The following is a 21,669-nucleotide window of genomic DNA, read 5'->3' as shown; positions in this document are numbered from 1 at the left end:
CCAACAGTTACCAATAGCGCAATCAGTAACCCAAACTGCACATAAACTTTCCAAACAAACCAAAAAGATGCACGACTACAATTTAGTCAAACACTCAATAAAAAACAAAGGAGTAGATTACTTAGAAATAATAGCTGAAAACATAATATGATTTAAATATTAAATTTCAAAACTTCCCAAAAACTATAACATAATCTTAACCAACAAAATATTTGTTTATTTAAATAATAAACATAAAATTTCATTACATTAGTCAAAACATTAAATAAAGCTCCAATATTCAATAAGACTGTCATAATAAAAGAAATATATAAACTATTTACATTAAAAATCTAAACCTCACCAACCAAAAAGCTCAACGAACGAACTCAATCCAATAACATAATCCTAACCTAAAAATTAAAATATAACTTTTCTCAATCAAAACAAATATTTGGCTTAGGACAATATTACGATTTTGGCTAAAACTATGGTGTGTCCTCCCGCTAGATTTTGAGTTAAATCCTAGTATGGCAGGCGGTGCTTATTCGGTCTCACAACAGTGGGCTGTTATGCTCATAGGAGAGCCTAACATTCAGCCCGCCACCGTGAGAGCACCGCCTGCATGTTTTTGCACGATGTGGCATGCATGCTACACCATGCAGGAACTGGGAGTGCAAAACCAGGGGACACAACATGTGTCCCCCTGCATGCACCCTCAGGCCCATGAGCGGCATGGGAACCCAGTTATTGCCCTCTTAGTTGCCTCTTTGCCACCCTTTTCATGGTGGACTCACAGCCATGAAAAGGGCAGTGACAGGGTAACTTAGAATATTCATGGTGGTGCCGCAGCAGCACCGCCAGCATATGCCTGCTCCTGACCACTGTGAAACTACTGTGGGATCCTGGATCACCAGTGGATGCAGCGGTCCTATGTCGATCAGACCGCCCAACGTGTAATACTGCGGGTGGCCCCACAGTGTGGCAGTGGTCCGACCCCATTACAAGGCGGTCTTTTGGATCTCCGTACTCGTAATAAGGCCCTTACAGTTCTGTAGGTGCAGATCACCCTCTGTATCCACGTAGTCAAAATGCATAATCCACCAAGAACTGGAAAGATATTTTCCAAAAAGCCGAAAAAAGAATGTGAAAATTAAACCAATTCAACAGATGTCACTCGAAGCGATCCTTAATATCTAGGAAACATTAAAAAAATAAAAAAGTGTTTATTAAAAGAGACACTCCTGGAGACCTGAAAAAAAAAATGTAAATCAAAGTACAAAATATTGGTTTATTATAAAACAAAAAACATTTCTCTTAACAAATAGGTAAATCCAAATGTCCATACTACACATTTGTAGAGAAAAACCTCCAAAGTAAAACAGAAAACCCTCAAACAAAAAACAATTAAATTCTCAAAAGAACATATACATTACACTAAATAACGATAAAGAAAGTAACATTAAACAGAGTACGAAAACCCTAGCCAACATACTAGTGAGAAAGACTACAATTCATATAACTAAATGTACAACACACCCACAAACAACCCTAGAATTAACCTCTAGGCCTCCTAGCTACAACCCCTACCTTCAAAACTCTAAAAACACTGTAAGAAGGACTTACCTGTTCCAAAAACAGCAACACCTTACTGTGATCTGGGTACCAGAAAATACATTAAAAATGTCAGAAATATATAGAAGGTGGTAGTAAAAAACTGGCCACTGAATGAAATAAAAAAGACTGTCTTCCCATAGAATGAATGGAAAAATATAGTAAACAATGTTGAATTAAAACATGTAAAAAATGTTGTAAAACAATGTTAAAAATTGTAAAGTATCAATTAAATAATAATATAACAAATATACAATTATTTAATGTAAACAGAAAAAACTTATGTTAAAAAGATATTAAAAATATGCATATGAAACAATTTAAGAAATGTTAAAAACATATTAAATAGAAAAAAACCTGGAAAATGTACAGCATTCAATAATATTTAAATGTGATATACATTATTTATTTGATCATAAAAATGGATTAAAAATCATTTTATTTATCAATATACAATTATTTATATCAATAAATATAGATATGTTTTGAAATCGGAAAATTTACATTTAGGGCCTTATTACTAGTTTGCCAATCCTTAGACCACTGTTGTGGCAGTGACATTCTGACGCTGTGAGCTCAGCAGTCCGACCGCAGTATTTCGAGCTGTCTGGATTGCGTGTTGCAAAGACTGCAGCTGAACCACCGACACTGCCAGCAGACCAGCAGGTCTGCGGTCAGAAAAAGGCAGCCACCATATGGTGGTACAGGGGAGCTGCACTACCGTCCATATTATGAGTTTCCTTTTCCATGACATATGTGGCGGTCTGACCGCCTGCTTTAAGGTGGTGACACAAAGGACTTGGGTTATGTACTTTCCCCTTTCTTGTTCTTTCAGGCAGAGTCCAGCGTGGATCCCATTCTTCAGGTCCCCCTTCACAGCAGGATCTTCAGCCCTAGGATTAAAACGATCTACAGGTGAGTTCCTTTCATACCATATCCCCTTGCCAGGACTGCCCAGATATGGGCAGGACCCTGGCAATGGATAGATGGTGTTTTTCCACATATATCATACATATGTGTGCATCCGACACATATGCAGTAGAAATGCACACACACTCATCGATATATTAGGAAAAAGTACTCACCACCGCCAGATCTCCATATCCAAACCACAGGCACCTTAGGCAACTCATAATACAACAGTCTGTAGACCGTCAGCACTGTAGTTTACTGGTGGGCGCAGACGTGGTTTTCGGGCAGTCAGACCGCCAAACTCGTAATCTGGCCCTAAATAAATATAAGAATGCTTTTTTATAACAAATATACAGCTAACTACTTTTTTATTTCTCTTTCCAAACACTAAGGGCCTCATTATGATGTTGGTTGGAATTTCCTCCGCTCAACATCGTCTCAGTCAAGCGATCGACTGACAACCAGTCGCGGTCCCACCCAACCAAATTGGGATGCAACCAAACACTGTTCTGTCGCATTCCTGCATGTTTCGATGGAATCACGCATTCTGGACGTAAACTGGCCAGAATGCATGCCCGCATTGAAAATTGAGAAAATTGAGAAGTGCAGTTCATCCCTGCGCCCGTGGCAAGGCAGCACAAGGTGCCAGCCACAGGGTACAGGGATCATCAGGGGCGCACCATAGATGCCTGCTGGGGGCCCCCAAAGTTGAGTTCCGACAGCTTTTCTGTGTCGGAAAGGCCTGCATCAACATCATAATCCCAAGATTGAAAATAGCTGCCCCTAGGATGCCAGTTGAAATGACCGGTTGGATTCCTTTCTAACTGCCTCTATTGTAATGAGGTGGGCAGAAAGGAATCCAACCAGCACATTACGATGCTGTTGATAAGGCTCCGACCGACGGTTAGAGCCTTTTCTGACAGCATGGTAAATGGCCCCTAACAGGAGTGATTACATTACATAGACTACATAGAAATACAATTAGAAAAAGTATTTCACACAAAGAATGTTACATAAAATAATCACACTCAAATGTAAACTTTTTTGAAGTAAGTGTTAGATTCTAAAGGGGTGACTTTTACTATTCCCACTACAATCTAAACCAATTTTGGTAACGTGTTGGGCACTAAAGGGGTAACTTTTAGTATTCCCACTTAAATCTGGACTAATTTGGGGAAGGTGGTGGGCAATCAATGGGTGATATTTACTATTCCTACTCCAATCTAAACCAGTTTAGGGAAGGTGTTGGACACTGAAGGGGTGACATTTACAATTCTCATTCCAATCTAAATCAATTTGGGGACGGTTTTGGACACTAAAGGGGGTGCCATTTACTATTCCTACTCCAATCTAAAACCTTTTATGCAAGGTGCTGTACACTAAATATTTTATATACACAATCAATACTCCAAACTCAAACACAATTTTTACTCTGTACAACATTAAAATAAAAGAACCTGCAAAAACACAATAACCCAAACTAAAAACCTATATATTTATAATTAAACATTGACAAATACAAGAATACATTTACCACAGTTAATATGTTTCATTAATATTTAATAATGTTCCTAAACTTTGAAACATAAGATAAAAACTAATGTCTAGAAATAATATTCGTAAAAGAAAAAACATATGAAACTAATTTCCAAATTAAATATAAAAAATATTTGTATGCATTACAATCAATAAATTGAGGAATGCATATTTTTAACAACAGAACTTATAGCAATATTAACACATTGTGTTTAATACATTTTTCATAAATGAACCTATACAATATAAATATGCTACAAAATGTTGAATTATAGATCACAAATAATACATATTTATTTTGGTTTCATGATTTAACTAGACTTTTCAATCTTTTTAAAAATTAAGAAAATATTCAACAATGTATTTTTATTGGCATAATTTTCAACAGTTAAATGAACCATTACAAACATTTGAAAATAAAAAATGGAATTAAAAATAGTAATATTTTTTTTGATAAACATAAATGTACAAATATTTAAAATTATTAAATTAAATGTTGATATATTTTACATTTTACCAAAGTATCCATTATTTAAATAATGATTTTAATATTGAAAATAAAAATATTTGTAAGGTAATATGAGTTACATATACAAAATATTTCTGAACTAATATTTAGCAAAAATATAACATTTTACAATATTAATTGGTATGCCATTAAAATAATTAACATTACAATTAAATTAAAATATACACTTTTTAAAAATCTCCCCAAACTTATCCCTTTAAAAACCAACATCCTGCTACTTAAATATACATTATTTGTACACATTAACACAACTAAAGATACAAATTAAAAAAAATTCATTATTAATAAATTATTTTATAATCACCCAAATCAAAAAGATATTAAACACATAAAAATCAACAAACTACAACAAAACATACAAATGTACACTTACAAACCATTTTATTTTACAACAATATATTCTAAATCATTATTTTTTACAATGATTCTAATATCCGCCCTTAAAACGATATTCCTGTCTACAATATTTTTTTCTTCCTGAAAGTGTTGACACAATATTATTTATTCAATACTTTGTCCAAACACTGCTTCAGGTGAAGGCAGAATAGAAGGAAGAGAGCCTGGGGCCCTGTGGTAAGCTGTAATAAAGAGTGTGTAAATGTGATCCAAAATGGCCCATGTCCACACGGTGAGCACTGATGAAGAATTGGAACCATTTTAGAAAATGTCATTTAGCTTCCATTCTTGGGTATAGTATGTTGAATTAAATACCATGGCTGTGAGTCTCAACTGCTGCTGATAAGTCACTATAGGGGAACGTATACATAGAAAATCATCAAAGACTTGTAGTCACCTTTTCTGTATCACCTTTAGAAGAGAATCCAGACTGATAGTTGTTTAAGGAATTCATGTTGATGTGGGATAAAAGCTGTGTAGGGACTACTTTGCCAAGAAAATGCATTTTTAAGATTGGACTCTGTAGTTGGAATTCATTGGGGTATATGTTCATCTTTTGATCAGAGGTACAATTGTTTGTGCTTCGTATTTTCCAGGTGACCCATTACATTACACAAGTGCTAGATGTTATTTGTATCCGATTGATTAGCTAATGTTTTACTCAGTATTATTGCAAAAAAGGCATGCATAATATTTTACTTGCCTTAATATTTAACTTAAAGAGATGCAACATATATTTCCATTACAAAAAACTTGTACATTGATGCATACCTATTTCTACAACTTGTGTTGATGAATCACTCACTATTCCTGGCTTAAGAACTTCCACAGAGGCTGAAAAAGAGGAAATAAGCATACTCGTTAGCAATCCAACATGATATGACTTTCTGTATGTGAACTCTCTATAAGTAAGTAATAAATTCATCACACAGAACTATTTTTACATCACAAGAACTCCTAATTTGCTCCCAATGCAATGCAAATTTAAATTGCCATATAGCAAATTAAGCCCAAATTTATGCTTGATGTGCTAGTTTCTGCATTTCAATACTCAGGGATAGAAAACTGTAAGAAACACATAATTTTTGTTATGGTCTCCCCCTATTTCCCTGTGTAGTTTTGCTGGTGTCAGGACTCTGTTTGCCATAGCACTGCTAAATGGTGGGTGTGACAGTGCATGTGATTTCAGTCCAAAACATCTACTGTGCTTTTAGTTGATACCTGTTGCCTTATTTAATCTCCTAGTAAGACCAAGGTACACAAGGCAGAAGCAGCACCCGTGATGAGGAAGTTGAATGTCATTTGTGAGCTTGAGTGGTCTTTTAATTCAGTCACAATATATGAACAAAGTGTATGGTTTCAGAGCGCTATATCTGGGCTGTGGTTTATAAATACAACAATGCATGTGCTGAGTAGAAAATACTATTTTTATGTATTAGTTAAATCATCCATAAAGTCTTGAAAGCCCTGGACTTTGTGAAAATTATATAAAAGCTTGGAATGCTAGATATTGGGAAAAGTATACTCTCACTGTTAATAGCTAACACGCCTGGTTATCTAAAAAATCACTTTTTTATATCTTGGCTTGAGAAAATGATAGAGCTGTCAGTAAAAGTTACTGTCCTTTTACTTTTCAAAATAATACTTTTGATATGTTTCATGGAAATGTAACTATATATTTTTTATTATCTGCTATCGGACAGTAAATGGGTTTTAAACTGATTTTCCTCACCGCCCTGATTTAGAGGCTCAATATACATCTGACTGTTATAGGGCAGCTTCCTAGAAGACATAATGTTGTCCACTTGTAGCAAAAAGGTAGGAATGGCATTAACAGTGGCCAATTGGCAGGAACTACTAATCTTAGAGGTGGACAGGTACAGCTTACAACACATAGGGCAGCTTTCACAGCTCTTCCTTTGAAGTGGATATCTGAAATAGGGCTGTCAGCAACTACAGCTATTGAGTCCCAGAGCTGCCCTTGACTTTTCGTCTTTGTTCCCAGCAGGACTGACAACCAGTTGTAGCACTGACACAGTGAAAGACACCTTATCTCCATAAAAAAGCAGTTACAAGGCACAATTAAGGATGGATTGGAGGAAGGCTGAGGACATTTTGACTGAGTGGTTCTTGTAAGGTGTGCAGTGAACCAAGAAGAGAAAAGAGGTAAGACTTTTTTGAGAGACTAGCCATGATTGGTGTAGGGAATTTTCTAATTATTGGTTTTCATAAGACAAAACTGGCTACTTAGAAAAATTTCCTCAAAACATTCCTAGAACTGGGAAAAAGCATTCTAAATGAAGAAGACTCTGGTTGACTGCTAGAAAAAGAAAATCCAAGGCCCCCTAACTCCTGCTTATACCCTGGGACTGGTGGTGCCCAAGGGTCAAAGTGCTGGCTTTCTGTTACCCACCAAAGAGACACAGAAAGCAGAACGTTCCTGATGCCAAGAATGACTACTATAGACTGAACCCTGCAGAATCTGTTGCTGGAGAGAGACCTGGAATCCAGATGCTCCATGAGCCCTGAAGGTTGCCGGACTTAGCAGGAGCAACTTTCCTATCAGGTGCTTTCTGAGCATTTATTTGTTGCCTCCTCAGATGGCTTGGATAAGATGTAGAGGATTCTCCAGACATCCAGGTTCATCATGTATCTGGCTTTTTTCAGTGAAGAAAGGGTTTCAGTAGAACTTCATTGAAAGGCACCGTGCCTCCTGGAGCACTGGAGCCCATATCACCAGGACTCATTATCCAGTTTTGGAAATGTTTGCTTATTTTTGTTCAATACATTTTCTTGATTTTAATAAATTGATTTGGGAATTTATAAAAAATGTGGGGTGGTTGACCACCCACCTCGAAGAATATTCACAACCCTTATGAGAGTGAACCCTTAAACTAACCTCAGCACAACCGCCTGATAGCAATGGCACAGAGTAGACAGGCCCCAGAAGGGATCTTGGGGGAATGCGTTTTCCATGGCATGGTCCGGCATCTTTGCCTACGGTTTTCCTCTAATTCCTCTTCTCCCCCACGTACTGGTGAAGATCAAGAAAGAGCCGTGCAGGCTGATCCTAGTAGCCCCGTGGTGGCCCAGACAACACTGGTTCACAGAACTGCTGCTGCTGTCGGAGGACCGTCCAATTCGGTTGCGCCTAATTCCATCGCTTCTGACCATGTCGAAGGGGCAGGTGCTCCATCCGGACCCGAAATCCTTGCGATTAGCAGCCTTTCTCCTGAACACTGTGAGTTTAGCCATCTGAACATCTCACACGAATGTAGGGACATCCTATCCAAGGCCAGAGCGGAGAGTACCAACAAAACCTACAGGATGAAATGGAAGCGGTTTTGTCTGTGGTGTAAGAGACCTGATGTTCACCCTCTTACTGCTGCACCTCATCAAATTATACATTACATTCTGCTGTTAGCAAGTCAGGATTAGCACACGCCTCCATCCAAGTGCATTTGGCTGCGTTATCCCGCTACAGGAGGTCATCGTCAGGCCCATCTTTATGGTCATCAATGATTATCAAACAATTTATGAAGGGGATATTCAGAGTCTTTCCTCCAGTAAAGCCTCCACCACCATTATGGAATCTGAATATGTACTCTCTCAATTGATGAAACCACAGTTTGAACCGATACACATGGCAGACCTGAAGTTCTTGTCCTGGAAAGTGGCTCTTCTCATTGCATTGACTTCTGCGAGAAGAGTAGGTGAACTACAAGCGCTCACGATACAGGAGCCTTTCTTACAGTTTCAGGAGGATAGAATGATTCTCAGGACAAACCTGAAGTTCATTCCAAAGGTGCCAACTGATTTTCATTTGAAAGAACCATTGGTGTTGAAACGTTTCTTTCCTCATCCATCGACAGCGGCAGAACGAGTATTGCACTTGCTGGACATTCAGAGATGTGTGAAATTTTACTTGAAATAAACGAAGGCGTTTCACAAGTCTTCTCAGTTATTCGTCACCTTCAGCGCACCCAGGAAAGGTTTCCCACTGTCAAAGAGGGGAATTGCCAGATAGATTTCCAGTGCAATTGTCTTCTGACATCAAGCAGCTGGAAAGCCTTTGAATGCACGAGTCCGTGCTTATTCCACGAGGGCGGTGGCCACATCCACTGCACTGTTTGGAGGAGTGCCAATCCAGGATATCTGCAGAGCAGCAACCTGGGCATCTACGCACACCTTCACCAGGCACTACTGCTTGGAGGCAGCCGCAGAATTGTATGCGGCAGTGGGAGAGGTGGTACTGCGGAATATCATCCAGTAACGGTGAGCCTTTCTTGCATCCCTCCATCCATAATTTCTCTTGTTTAAAAAGTCACATTTTATATAAGTATAGATAGTTGTATATAAGATTATGCTTCATATTCTAATGGTATTGCATGATTATGTAATGTATCATGAAAATGTGCTTTGTTTTTTCACTGCTCGCTATTCTGATTCAGGCATGTGAATCTATGAAAGTTCCAATACTTACCTGTAACTTTAGTTCTCCAGTATTGGAATCTTTCATAGATTCACATGCACCCACCCTCCTCCCCTGAGAGGCTCACCTCGGATTTAGCATAAGAAGTGTGTTATATGCACAAGTGCGCGAAAAATCTGAGGGGCATTAGGTTCTCTCAGGAGTGTTCTAGAGGGTGAGGAGCCCTGATTGGTTCAGGGAAAAGTTTGGGCCTTTTTTACATAACAAAGGCTATGGGTTGCAAAAGGGAAATGGGCCTTGGCCTCTTTTCAGTTTGCTATACTACTAAGCACTGCTTTTTTATATACCGGAGACTCCCGTCTCGACGACGGGGAATGATTCAGGCATGTGAATCTATGAAAGATTCCAATACTGGAGAACTAAAGTTACAGGTAAGTAACTTGTTTTCTTACATCATGAATAGGAGTAAACTGTTAATCCTGTCTCTTAATGTTAATGGTTTAAACAATAGGCGTAAAACTTGTACAATAGAAAGCTGGCTAAAAGGTCATCATCCAGATGTGATCTTTTTACAAGAGACACATTTACGAGCCTCAGCAGATGCTTTTAATTTGTTTAAAAACTGGGCAGATTTTTATTGCTCAGCTGTGTCAGGGACAGCCCAGAGGGGTGTGAGCATCTACATAGGTAAGCATGTCCAATTGCAGGTTGAAGCAGCTCATTCAGATGCGAAGGGCAGATGGACATTCTTACATGGGAAAATAAACCACACAAACGTGATACTTGCTACAATCTATGCACCAGTTGTAGATGACCCGCTCCCGATTTTACAGTTAAAATAAGCACTCTCAGGTATACCTGGTCAGATCAACTGGGGAGGTGATTTTAATTTCTTGCAAAATCCAGTGGTTGATTCTACAAAAAAAGACCGAAGGCAAAATAAACCACCAGTAGCCAATACACTCTTGAGTTGTAAGACAGATTTAGATATTTTAGATAACTGGCGGCTTAACAATCCGATCAAACGTGAGTACTCTTGTTATTCGACAAAATATGACTCGTCATCAAGGCTAGATTTTTTTCTAACCCCTCATAATTTGGAAGTCAGTAAATATGAACATATAGTGAATGCCTTCTCAGATCATACCCTCATTAAGATAGGAACCCTTTTAGGGAAGAAAGATGAAGAAACATCAAGAAGGTGGTATTTTAATAAAGTTAACTTAGCAGATAAGCAATGGTGCGAAGATTTAGAGAAGGAGATTACTTCCTTTTTTGCTATAAATGAGGATTCTGCCCCTATTAACATCAAATGGGATGCTTTTAAGGCTACACTACGAGGCATAATCACCTCAAAAGAGAGACCAAAAGAAAAAGCTAGAAAGGAGGAGAGAATGGCAATAGAAAATAGACTGGCCCATGCAAATCAAGAATACTTTAGAAATAGGACTTCTGATAATAGGCAAGAAATACTGAATACAAAGACACAAATGAGGGAATTCTATTATGACTTAGTGGATAGGGTAAAGCAGAATATATCTTCAGACAAGCTATAAAGATAGCAAGTATACAGGGAGATTGTTAGCTTGGCAAGCAAAGGAAAAGCAAGTCCAAAACAGAGTCGAATGTATCCAGCACAAAGTAACTAAAACATGTGTAAAAACTACGCCACTAATAGGTGAGGTGTTTCTTGAAAACTATAAAGATATCTATCAGACATCATACCAGGTCTCCTTAGAAATGATTAATGGATTTTTACAGGAATTGCCAATTCCAATTTTGGAAAATAATTTCAAAGAGCTGCTGCTAGCTGAATTCACGAAGGAAAAATTGGATGCGGTTATCAGCTCTTTGACCAACGGTAAAGCTACCGGAGAGGATGGCATTCCTGCAGACATTTTTAAAGCATTTTCTACAGCACTCTGCCCCGAATTTTTAAGATTTGCTAATTATTTATTTCAAGGGGGCGACCCACCTGCATCTTTCCGCACGGCAGTAGTGGTCAGTATTTTAAAAAAAGATAAAGATAGCAAAAATGTGAACTCCTATAGGCCGATAAGCATTTTAAATATGGATTACAAACTGTTCACTAAACTGCTTGCCAACAGGCTAAACTAGATGGTGGGATCGCTCATCAGGACAGATCAGTGCGGTGTTGTAGCAGGGAGACAGTTTTATACTTATACAAATTTTTTAATAGAGGCACTCGATTTTTTTAACATCAATAAAGTTGAGGCACAGATTTGGTTTTTAGATGCTGAAAAAGCATTTGATCTTGTTTCTTAGAACTGCCTTTTTACAATTTTAGAAAAGTTTGGTCTCCCAAATGAGCTTATATTTTTATGAAACAACTTTATATTAATTCACAGGCACAAATTGTAATCAATTCTATGAATATAGGCACATGCCAAATAAATAGAGGCACCAGACAAGGTTGTCCCCTCTCCCCAATTTTATTTGCTCTATTTATAGAGCCATTAGCAATTGCTATTAGGGAAAAAAGAGCCCATACGGGTCCTGGTCAAGGGATAATGAACATAAAATTATATGCTGATGATATTGTTCTCTTTCTGAACCCAAAGATAGAAACCCAGACGAAAGTTATGAGAATCTTTGCAGACTTTGAAAAAATAGGAGGGTATAGGATCAATAAGTCCAAACAAGAAATTATATTATGCAATTGCGGTATGAATTCTCTTTTATTGGAATTTAGACAGACATACAACACCCGTCCAAAGAGGTATTTAGGGTTTTATGTAACTGAGAGAGTAGAAGATCTTTTTTCACTGAACTATGTTCCACTCTCGAAAAAGGTACACTCTCAATTAACACGATGGAATCAGTTGCCGTTAATAATAGGACGAGTTGCGCTAATTCGAATGTCTATTCTCCCGTTGTTCAATTTCCTTTTTAGTGCTGCTCCTTGTGCAATACACACCTCTGTTTTTAAAGAAATAGATCTTATGTTCTCCTCTTTCTCATGGACAAACAAGATACCAAGATTGGCACTTAGCACTTTAAACTGTCCTGTTGCTGATGGAGGACTATCTCTTCCAAATATCAGAAATTATTATTATGCGACATTTGCACATCACAGTTTTAGATTTCTTTTTTTTGATCCTCAAGAGGCAGATAACTTCTTTATGAAAAAGATTCTAAGTGAGTATAACATAATAGATCCTTCAAAAACTCAGCTTTTAACACACTATGATATTTTTCAAATCAATATCTCAACTAGGCTTTCGAATATATACATGGGGGAAACAGCTCTGTTAAAGAACATTATACTAAGACTGTGGGAGGAAAACGAGTATATCCAGAACCAGGATTTCACCAAGGGGGAATTGTTGGAAAACCTGGGCGGAGAATGAAACGGGGCTTCAACATCCAAGCACAAAGTAAGATGGTCATTCAATATATTGAAAAAATTAGACATGGAAAGCTTGTGTTATAAAACTATTATTAGTGAAGGCCTTAGGTCCCCCACACAACGAAAAACTAGTAACTGGATTAAAATCTTTGATGACAATAAATCACTTTCACTATATGAAAAAGCTAGGGATAGATGGAAGAAAAGGGAAAGTATACAGATTCTTAAACCAACCTGGAATAGGCTTAATAAACTCAATGCAGTTATTTTTAGAGGGGCAAACTTTAAACGCATGCAATACTATTAGAAATGGTTGATAAATAGAACACCCTAGTTTCTTCATAACATACACCCGCAAATGGAAGACAAATGTTTCCGCTGTGCAGAAAATGTAACTTGGACGCATATCATTTGGGAGTGCCCACAAATCCAGAGCTTCTGGGAGGAGATCGAGAAATATCTTAAAATTATAATTGATCCCCTTATCTCACTTAATAAGTCGACAGCAGTTTTTGGTTGCTACCTCTTTACACGAGGAATGCTTGTTTGTTTTAAGCTTTAATAGCAAGATCTTTAATCCTGCAATTGTGGAGAACAGAGGAGGTACCTACCTTTAATGCATGGAGATCAAAATTGTCCAGAATACAAGAATTGGAAAAGAAATACGCAATAAGATCAGGAGCAGTAAGAAAGTATGAGAAATATTGGAGTGTGTTTGAAATATAAGATAATATCTAGTAGTGGATATAAAAGGATAAAATATACGTATAAGTATCTGCTCGGATATAGCACTCTGCACTTTAGTTCAAGTAGATTTTTTTTCCTGTACTTTTGTTACATTTGGTATGGAGGGATAGGGCATATATGTAGATATATACCCTGATTTAGCACTTTGCACTTCAACTTAACAGGATCTTTTCTGTATTTATGGGAGTTTCATGATTGCACTACTGAGTATTTTGAAATGTATATTTATAATACTGTAATATTTTCTATCTTGGACTCAAATCAACTTCTTCCTTTTCCAATATTTTGAAATATGTATTTATATATGACATTATTGTATGTTGTTAAGCCTATGAACTCTAAATAAAAAATATTTTATTTAAAAAATAATTTTTCTTGCATCTTGTTTCTATTTTCTTCAAGTGTGCCCTTGGTGTTATATGTGATCCCAGCAGAAGTATCAAGCTGGATTTGACATATTAATGTTATAAAGGATACTCACATTCCACCCTGCATATCTGTGGGGTTCAGATAAGTAATCTCTGCCATTCAGGTCAACCTATTGCTTGCTCCTGGGAGGCATTTCACAACTTTTTCACACCTATTTAAATGTTTATTAATAGCTGGTAGAAGTGTGAGAACAAATGCATATTTAGCTTTTAGGAACATCAGGCAGAAAAAGGTAACTTTCTAAAAGTTAATGATCCTAAATGTTTATGAAAAATACGACTTAACCATTGAATTTAATTTTTAAGACCTATTAAAAGTAGTTGGTTAGTTCTTTTTCTACCTAGTTCTATTCATGAGATACAGCATTAGCATTTTAATTTGTATTTTTCTTTTCTGCATAGGACAGTTGGGACTGCCCTAGTGAAAAATAACTTTTGGGCGCTAGTCCCTTCAAGGACATTTTAACATGAAGTTATTGAGTTAGAGTACAGCAGTTACACTGTACCAAAAGTGACGGGTATTGCAGTGGATGCATTCCAAGTGCCTTTGGAAAAAATGCACTTGCAGTACAGCAGACAGGATATCCGTCACATTTGTGCCAGACTTGCCTTTCCCCTGAACTCTAAATCATGCCCAACTTTTTGCAGGTACTATTTTTAAATATCATGCACCTTGCTATGTTGGCTTCAAAACCTATATATATATATATATATATATATATATATATATATATATATATATATATATATATATATATGCAATTTATTACTATTTAAAAGGGGGATGGTAACATGTCAAAAGGGGTTATTTTGACTGGTTGAATTGGAGGTTTTTCACTGCTACAGTCAAGCTACATTGGTAGGCCTGACGCTATGTCTGCACTGACATTGTAGTGACCGGCACAATTGTTACTGCAGTCCCCAGGTAGCATTTAATGTCTAGTCTTTGGGTACACCTTGTATGATATCCTAATGACTTACAGATAAGTAAAATAATACCAGTTAGGAATATACCAAATTGACCATGTTTAAAAGGGGGGACATGCACTTTACTACGGCTAGCAGGGGTAAAGTCCCCATAGTTCTTAAACAGTTAACCAGCAAAAATATGAAGTCCAGTTAAAGGTGAAAAATATGGGATGACAACGAAGAAAAGGCAGATTTCCCGCAGAAGTTATTTATGTTATTTTATTGACCTTAAAATGATGGACTGTGGTAATTAATGGATGAACAATTTGAGCCTCTATCTCGGTTTGGACCATGATATTGGGCATGGGATGCTAAGAAAGTGTGTTTTCTCCCTTTCTAATTTGTGAAGACTTGAAAATTGTTCAGTCACCTGCATGATAACTGCTATGTTTTACCTGGGGAATATTGTGAGGGCAAAGCAATCAGAGGATGCACACTTATTGCACCAGTTGTTGTCTAAATTGTGACAACTTTATGAATTCCAGAATATGAACTTAGGGGAAAGTCTTCAAAGGGCTTTTAGTAGATCACTGATGGTGCAACAACTAAATCACAGAAAGTTCACTAACCTACTTCCACGTGTAAGTTTGATTCACAAGGGCAAACAGCATACTTTTCAAGTGCAAACCAACGTTTTTATTTCACAAAATATGAGTTCCATTCATAATGAGGTTTACTCACAGAGGATTTTGTGTGAGTAATAGTAATAGTGGCTGGGATTCAGAGTTCCATGAAGGAAGTCCTCAGGACGTTTATGACAAGTACCCACAAATAAACAGGTTTGTGGCTTTTGATATACTCTGCTTTAACCCATTCATGCTCTGGAAATGGTCAGACGTTTACTCCTGAAATGGAAAGAGTAAATCTGTTTCTAGGCTAGGAAGGGAAAGGGAGGACACCCAAACCTGGCGGGGAACTGTTTTAACCCTGGAGAAAAAAAGATAGAATTTGACAGGTTTATTGCAATACTTCTGTTTTTTTATTGGTGCAAAAGTATATATTGGTGTATTTTCCATGTGGAAAGGAAATTAAAATCAGTTTTTCCTCACATGCAAAAATATATTTTTGTGCATTTTTCATGTTCAAAAGGAATTCATAAAACAAATTACAGCGAGAAAGCTACACAGGGTTTTCAGGCATAATATGCAAACGTTTTATGAATTCCACCAAGTCAGAAAAGTGCACTCTTGTAATTTTGGATGCCTGTAGATTTACAACTGTTCTCAAGAACCAGCTCCATATTTGTTGAAAATAAGAATACTCTATCTGCTGATTTTGAAATAAAATTTACATTGAATACAGAAATCTTCATTTTAGTTGATGAACGCAAGTGAGTAACAAATATGGTGTGTTGCATTCTTTGTCCACTAATCCATGAGAGAGAGATAAGGACTGAATTAAATGTTTTAACTATTGAATGTGTGGAACAAATATTCTAGAAAAGAACATTACAAAACACTTTAGTGCAGGCAGTCTTGCATGCCCCTAAACATAACTGAATGACCATGCACAGGCTTATATGCACAGCACAGAGACGTGCCACAACATTTGCTGGGGTCCAGTATCAGAATGCGTGGTAGGAGTTTGGGGCTCTCCAAGATGAGAAGAGGAGTTTTAGGGTTTCGGAGACTGCTGAGATGTTGTATTATAAGATAACCTGGCCAAAGCTCACCTCATTAATATTACCAATTCCCATGAAGAGAAGATGTGACCTTGTGTCTTATTTGTAGACTCTAGAATCAGAAGTCCATTGCTCAAATACAGGTTTCTAAGCATAACCAAAGTGTGAGATATAGGTCAGGTGACTTGATCTCTCTTTGTTTTCCAGCCACATGTTGCAAGCAGTGAGAGGTAATTGATTTAGTGTGTGCTCCATCCATGAAAATTTACTAAACACTAAGTTTTAAACTACCTTATTTTTTTTGTAGATTGCATACCATTCCTCAGACCACTTCTTGATGAGACGCTTACTATTTACTGATTGTTGTTTAAGTCTTTCAACAGGGAAGCTTGAAATTCAAAAGAAAGAAAGGAGGCATTTGAACAAGAGGATATCCAATGGGACACCTCAGCTATCATCTCATGGTCTAATCAGAATCCTTTACAACTTTATTTGGGTGGGACTTATCCATTTTAAACAAGTTAGATTTCTCATCCCCTACTATCATTGGCTTGGCAAATCCATGGACTAAAGAGCCACTTCTGTTTAGTACATATACTTAAAGAGATGAGGATAAGTATGAAATTGAAAAGTCTAAAGTATAGCAAAGGAAATTCAATAGATCTAGCGATCAAAGCCAAAATATGTTGCTATTGTCTAGTTCATTGGCAGAGGGGTATTATGAGATATATGATGCTTTGATCATTTTGCTATTTTGTAACTACTTCGAAGGTATCAGATTCTCGATTATTTCAAGATGAGTGCTCACTTTTCAGTAAAAACCAAGATGGTGCCATCCAGTTACTGACCATGGAATAACAAAATATGTTTTAAAGGGTGAACTATTTAAGTTGTCCAAAATATTAAACAATCACCTACCAAAACAGTCTCATTTAAAGTTGTCAAAGGGTGTTTGTTTAAACTCATTCAGTTGTTATGGAGGAATATTTATATAATTTCTAATATCAAATAAGGACCCATGTCCTCTTACTCAGGCTAATCAATCACACTATAGATTCGTAATCATAAATTGTTTTGCTAAGCATAACAATTTGATGATTAAAGGTCACTGGAAAAAACGGGAGTGTGAAGTAAATGTTAGCTAAGATGACAGGTAGGAGTGAGTACCCACTATTTCAATGAACAAAGTCTGGCAAGTGGCCTCTTTGTATTCAATATAGAAAAGCAACACAGTTTATGGCTAGAGGAATTCTCCAGAGTGTGCTGTAGAAAAATATCAGAAATATAAATATTACAAGAAGCACAAGCTAGGAATGCCATTACCTCTCTCTATCTCTCACCTGTCTACTTTTTTAAGCCTGTAACAGAATGTAAGGACTCTGTTCTTAAAAATTATGGTGCGTTTAAGTTATGATTATGTATGATTAACATTATTTATGGTTAACATTTAACGACAATTGAAACCTGAATTAAAAAATATATATTATTCGCTGGAGTTGATGAGAGAATTTTAACTTGTAGTGGACTATTGGATAAAATATACGAAAACAGGAATGCATGTAGAGTAAGAAGTAATGGGCAAAATATTTAGAGGTAATGATAGATAACTGAAATTGATAAATGATTAATGCTTTTTGTATTTGTAGTTGGTTTATGAGTTAAAACTTTAAAAACAGACATAGTATTAGCTCATGCAGATGAAAAATTGTGCCCAAATTTGTGAAATTAACAACCTAAAAATAGTTAAGCATTAAGGCATGAGGGTGTTAAAGTGATGTATTTATTTACATTTCAAAAATAGCCAGTTCAACTGAAACCAAAGCAATCATTGCCTTTAATTGCCAATAGTCATAAGAAATAAAATCACAAGTGTAAGGAAGTGAGCTGTTAATTGATCTGAATGGCAGTACCACAAGGAATAAAATCACTAACCTGTTAGGTCCAAGCCAAGGTTATAATAATAATTTAAAACTGAGCGTAATCCCTAATGCTATGGTACAGAGAAGACAGGTGTAATTAGAGAAAATGTATAATACATTTAGAAGTAATAAAACAGGTAAACATTGAAAAACAAAACACAATGAAAATCCCACATCAATTTATAAAACTGAAAAAAAATGTATAAATAAAACGACAACAAAAAGACAAAAATCCATCAAAGGGAACCAAAGATACGAATTTGAAAATATTTAAGGATAGATAGCACAAAAAACAACTAAGAGCCAATAATATTCTATGATTGTGGTAAACCTGGATCTAGGCGTGATTGTTGGCTGACAGTGATGCAGTGTGGGCCGGATACCTCAACCAGGTTCGTTCTTGTCCGAGGTTTTACTTTAAGACTTAGTTTCTGACATAGATGTCAAAATCTTTCAGTGGGGCAAGGTTGCAGGAAATATCTGAGGAACTCTCTCAAAGTCTGATAGCCATTGGATGAGGTTCCACTGAAACCTTCAGTTTTGACAGGAAAAACTCTGAGAAGGGAATTCAAATTTCACCCCAGGGAAGCTCTTGCGTTCGCCAGATACTTTTGGTGCCTTGCCCAATCCAGGTTTCTATTTTTAGATTTAGGCTGTGATTTAATTCTTGGCAGTAAGGATATGCTGTCTCAATGGTTTTGGAGTATCCTTACCATCAAGAATGTGGTCCGCCTGTCAAATTTATATGCAGGTGGACATTGGAGGTAATCATGCTAGAGACTTCTCTTTCTCCACTGTGTTTAAACCCCTCCGTCTGCCCTGTGGAGGAAGGGCCATAGCAGACTGACCTGTCATTCTACCCACTTAAATTAGATGGGTGGAATTACAGATCCATTTTCACTGCCCGTCACCGCCAGGAAAACCTTCTTAAAGGAAATCCTTCAGTAAATTCACAGAAGCACTAATGAAGACATTTTCAGACATAAACCATATTATCACAAAGTAGAGTTCAGCACGCCAGAATGCTTCATCATCACATCTCTATCAATTTGAATCAGTAAAACGTTTCTGGAGGACCTTCAAATGCAATAAAAGTGCAACTAGTAATGTTGTCTTGGAAAGAAAAGTTATAAAAAATTTAAAAGTGCTCCTACCTTGTAATTTTAAGTTAGTTGTTCTCGAATAATTAAACTCTTTTCCATTGTACAAAAATTTAATTATGCAGGTGTAGTTCCCTGCATCCCGATCTTTCAGTTCTTTAAATGTAAGTTTCAGCTCATTTTCTTTATAGAGAAGACAGTCCTGTAAAAAATATTGTAACACAAGAAATTTCACAGATGACCAGGGACTAGAATGAAAAAAAGATTAGAAAATCCTATGACTTACAGTGTCCAGTCCCCTTTAAGTAGAGGTATTCTGCCTCATTAAAACTCCAATGCCAGTAATGAAAGTAACAGAACAGTTTCTCGGAAAATAGAGATAAGAAATACACAGACACTGACCATCTGTGGCAGTTTCAAGCAGAAATAAAAAGGTGCAATCATAATAGTGAAAATGTTCATCTCCTCAAAATTACCACGAACTAGCGGCCACCACTTAGGGCCTAATTATGAGTCTGGCGGTGGGCACTGCAATGGCGATCTTCTGACCGCCCTATTACAATTAGGGCAGTCGGACTGCCATTGCCCCACCACAGCTGCCAGGGAACCGTCATTCCCTGGCAGTTTTGCTGCAGTCAGGAGGCCACAATATGCTTGGTGGGACTGCTGCTGTCCAGCCAAGCATATTACAAGTTTCCTCTCTGCCACGTAAACTGTGGCACAAGAGCAACGACATTGGGCCCTGTAGGGCCCCCTTGTGCCTCTGCCCCATGGGTTACATGCAGGGCGGCACAGCACTTGCCCCCCTGTGTGCATGCACCCCAGTTCCTGCATGGCATAGACTTTTCAGTCCATGCCATGCAGGAACTGTTTTTGTGTCCCATTGAAGTGCCCATTTTCAAGGCACTGCCGTGGGAACTTTAAAAAAAAGCCCACAAGAATCCCTCGTAACCTGTGGGCAGCCCGACCAAACTCGTACTCAGACTCAAAGTGAGATTACAGCATGAGTAAATTAAAAAGAAATATGCCAGATGCTGGCGCAGTGGTCCGAATAAGGCAGTAAAAAGTTGTTAAGTGCTTTTTTTCTAGTGACCTTTGCAACGTTTTATGGTTTGCTTCGATCATTGTTAACTAATTCTGCTTAGCAAAAAGCTGCAAAGGAAAAAAACTTTCAGGGAGACCTTCAGCTAACGTGTAATTTTTCATTTACATGTTTGTGAAAAATAAAAACTTGCACAAAATATTCCACGTATATTTTGCTGCTTGGTTAGCGTGAAAATTATCGTTCAATTCTTGACAATTATTTCGCTATGCAAAATGTAGCTTTCATCAATCCAGAACATACTCTGAAAATATGCAACAACCTCAAAATGAAATGAATCATTAACTTTGTATAATGTCTATGGTAAAAACAATATTTACAACATTTCTACACACACCCGTAGGATGAAATGACTGTTGTGGGACATTTTATCAACAAATAGCGATATTTATCAATAAGTAGGCTTAGCGGCAATTTTTTTATTGCCGCGCATCACCGGATTTTATCGCTGAGATAACGTGCTATTAGCAACGTTTATCTCAAAAGCGATAAAGTTCCCAGCGATAGCAGCAAAATCCGTAAATATCGCTGAGAATACAGCGATATTCACTCATTATCGCTAACAGGGTCTTAGCCATTATATCCACCTCCCATTGGATATAATGGCTAAGAACTGGTCTGAGCAGGCGGTAGTTTTTGGTGATATTCGCGCTTAGCGCAAATATTTCCATCGCTATGCCTGTGTTGTTAATAGGCGATAGCGATGTTAGCGACTGCTTTCAGTCGCTAACAGGTTGGGTACGCCCACTTTGCATGTCATTAGCGATAAATATCGTTGACATGCAATGAGGTTCTAAAGTAAATAACAGCGGGTAATGTGCAGCATTTAACAAGGTTGCACGGTGGCAGTATTTAATTGAAAATTGTTCTTTTGCCACCAGATGGTTTGGAAATTAGTTAGTTAATACCAAAGACACAACAGAAGGCTATCCCTGGGCACTGGATGCCAGTGAATCACGCATCCAATTGCAATGGTGAGCACTTTACCGTATCCAATTGCCAAATGAAGTTAATA

The 21,669-nt window shown here is 37.3% G+C and overlaps 1 protein-coding gene across 1 annotated transcript in view; it reads right to left on the bottom strand.

Annotated features, from left to right (window-relative positions):
* The window catches only part of LOC144773855 (interleukin-18 receptor 1-like), a 275,348-nt gene that overhangs the window by 107,564 nt on the left and 146,115 nt on the right, over positions 1 to 21,669 (bottom strand). The window contains exons 4-5 of the mRNA XM_078658943.1: positions 19,607 to 19,754; positions 5,738 to 5,800 (exon numbers count right to left, since the gene is read on the bottom strand). Coding sequence (XP_078515069.1) covers positions 5,738 to 5,800; positions 19,607 to 19,754 — 211 coding nt within the window. The remainder of the gene's footprint in view (positions 1 to 5,737; positions 5,801 to 19,606; positions 19,755 to 21,669) is intronic.

The sequence above is a fragment of the Lissotriton helveticus genome, chromosome 8, assembly GCF_964261635.1.
Source record: "Lissotriton helveticus chromosome 8, aLisHel1.1, whole genome shotgun sequence".
NCBI classification, from domain to species: Eukaryota; Metazoa; Chordata; class Amphibia; order Caudata; family Salamandridae; genus Lissotriton; species Lissotriton helveticus.
Note: the sequence above shows the minus strand (reverse complement) of the source record. Positions and strands in the feature narration are given on the sequence as shown.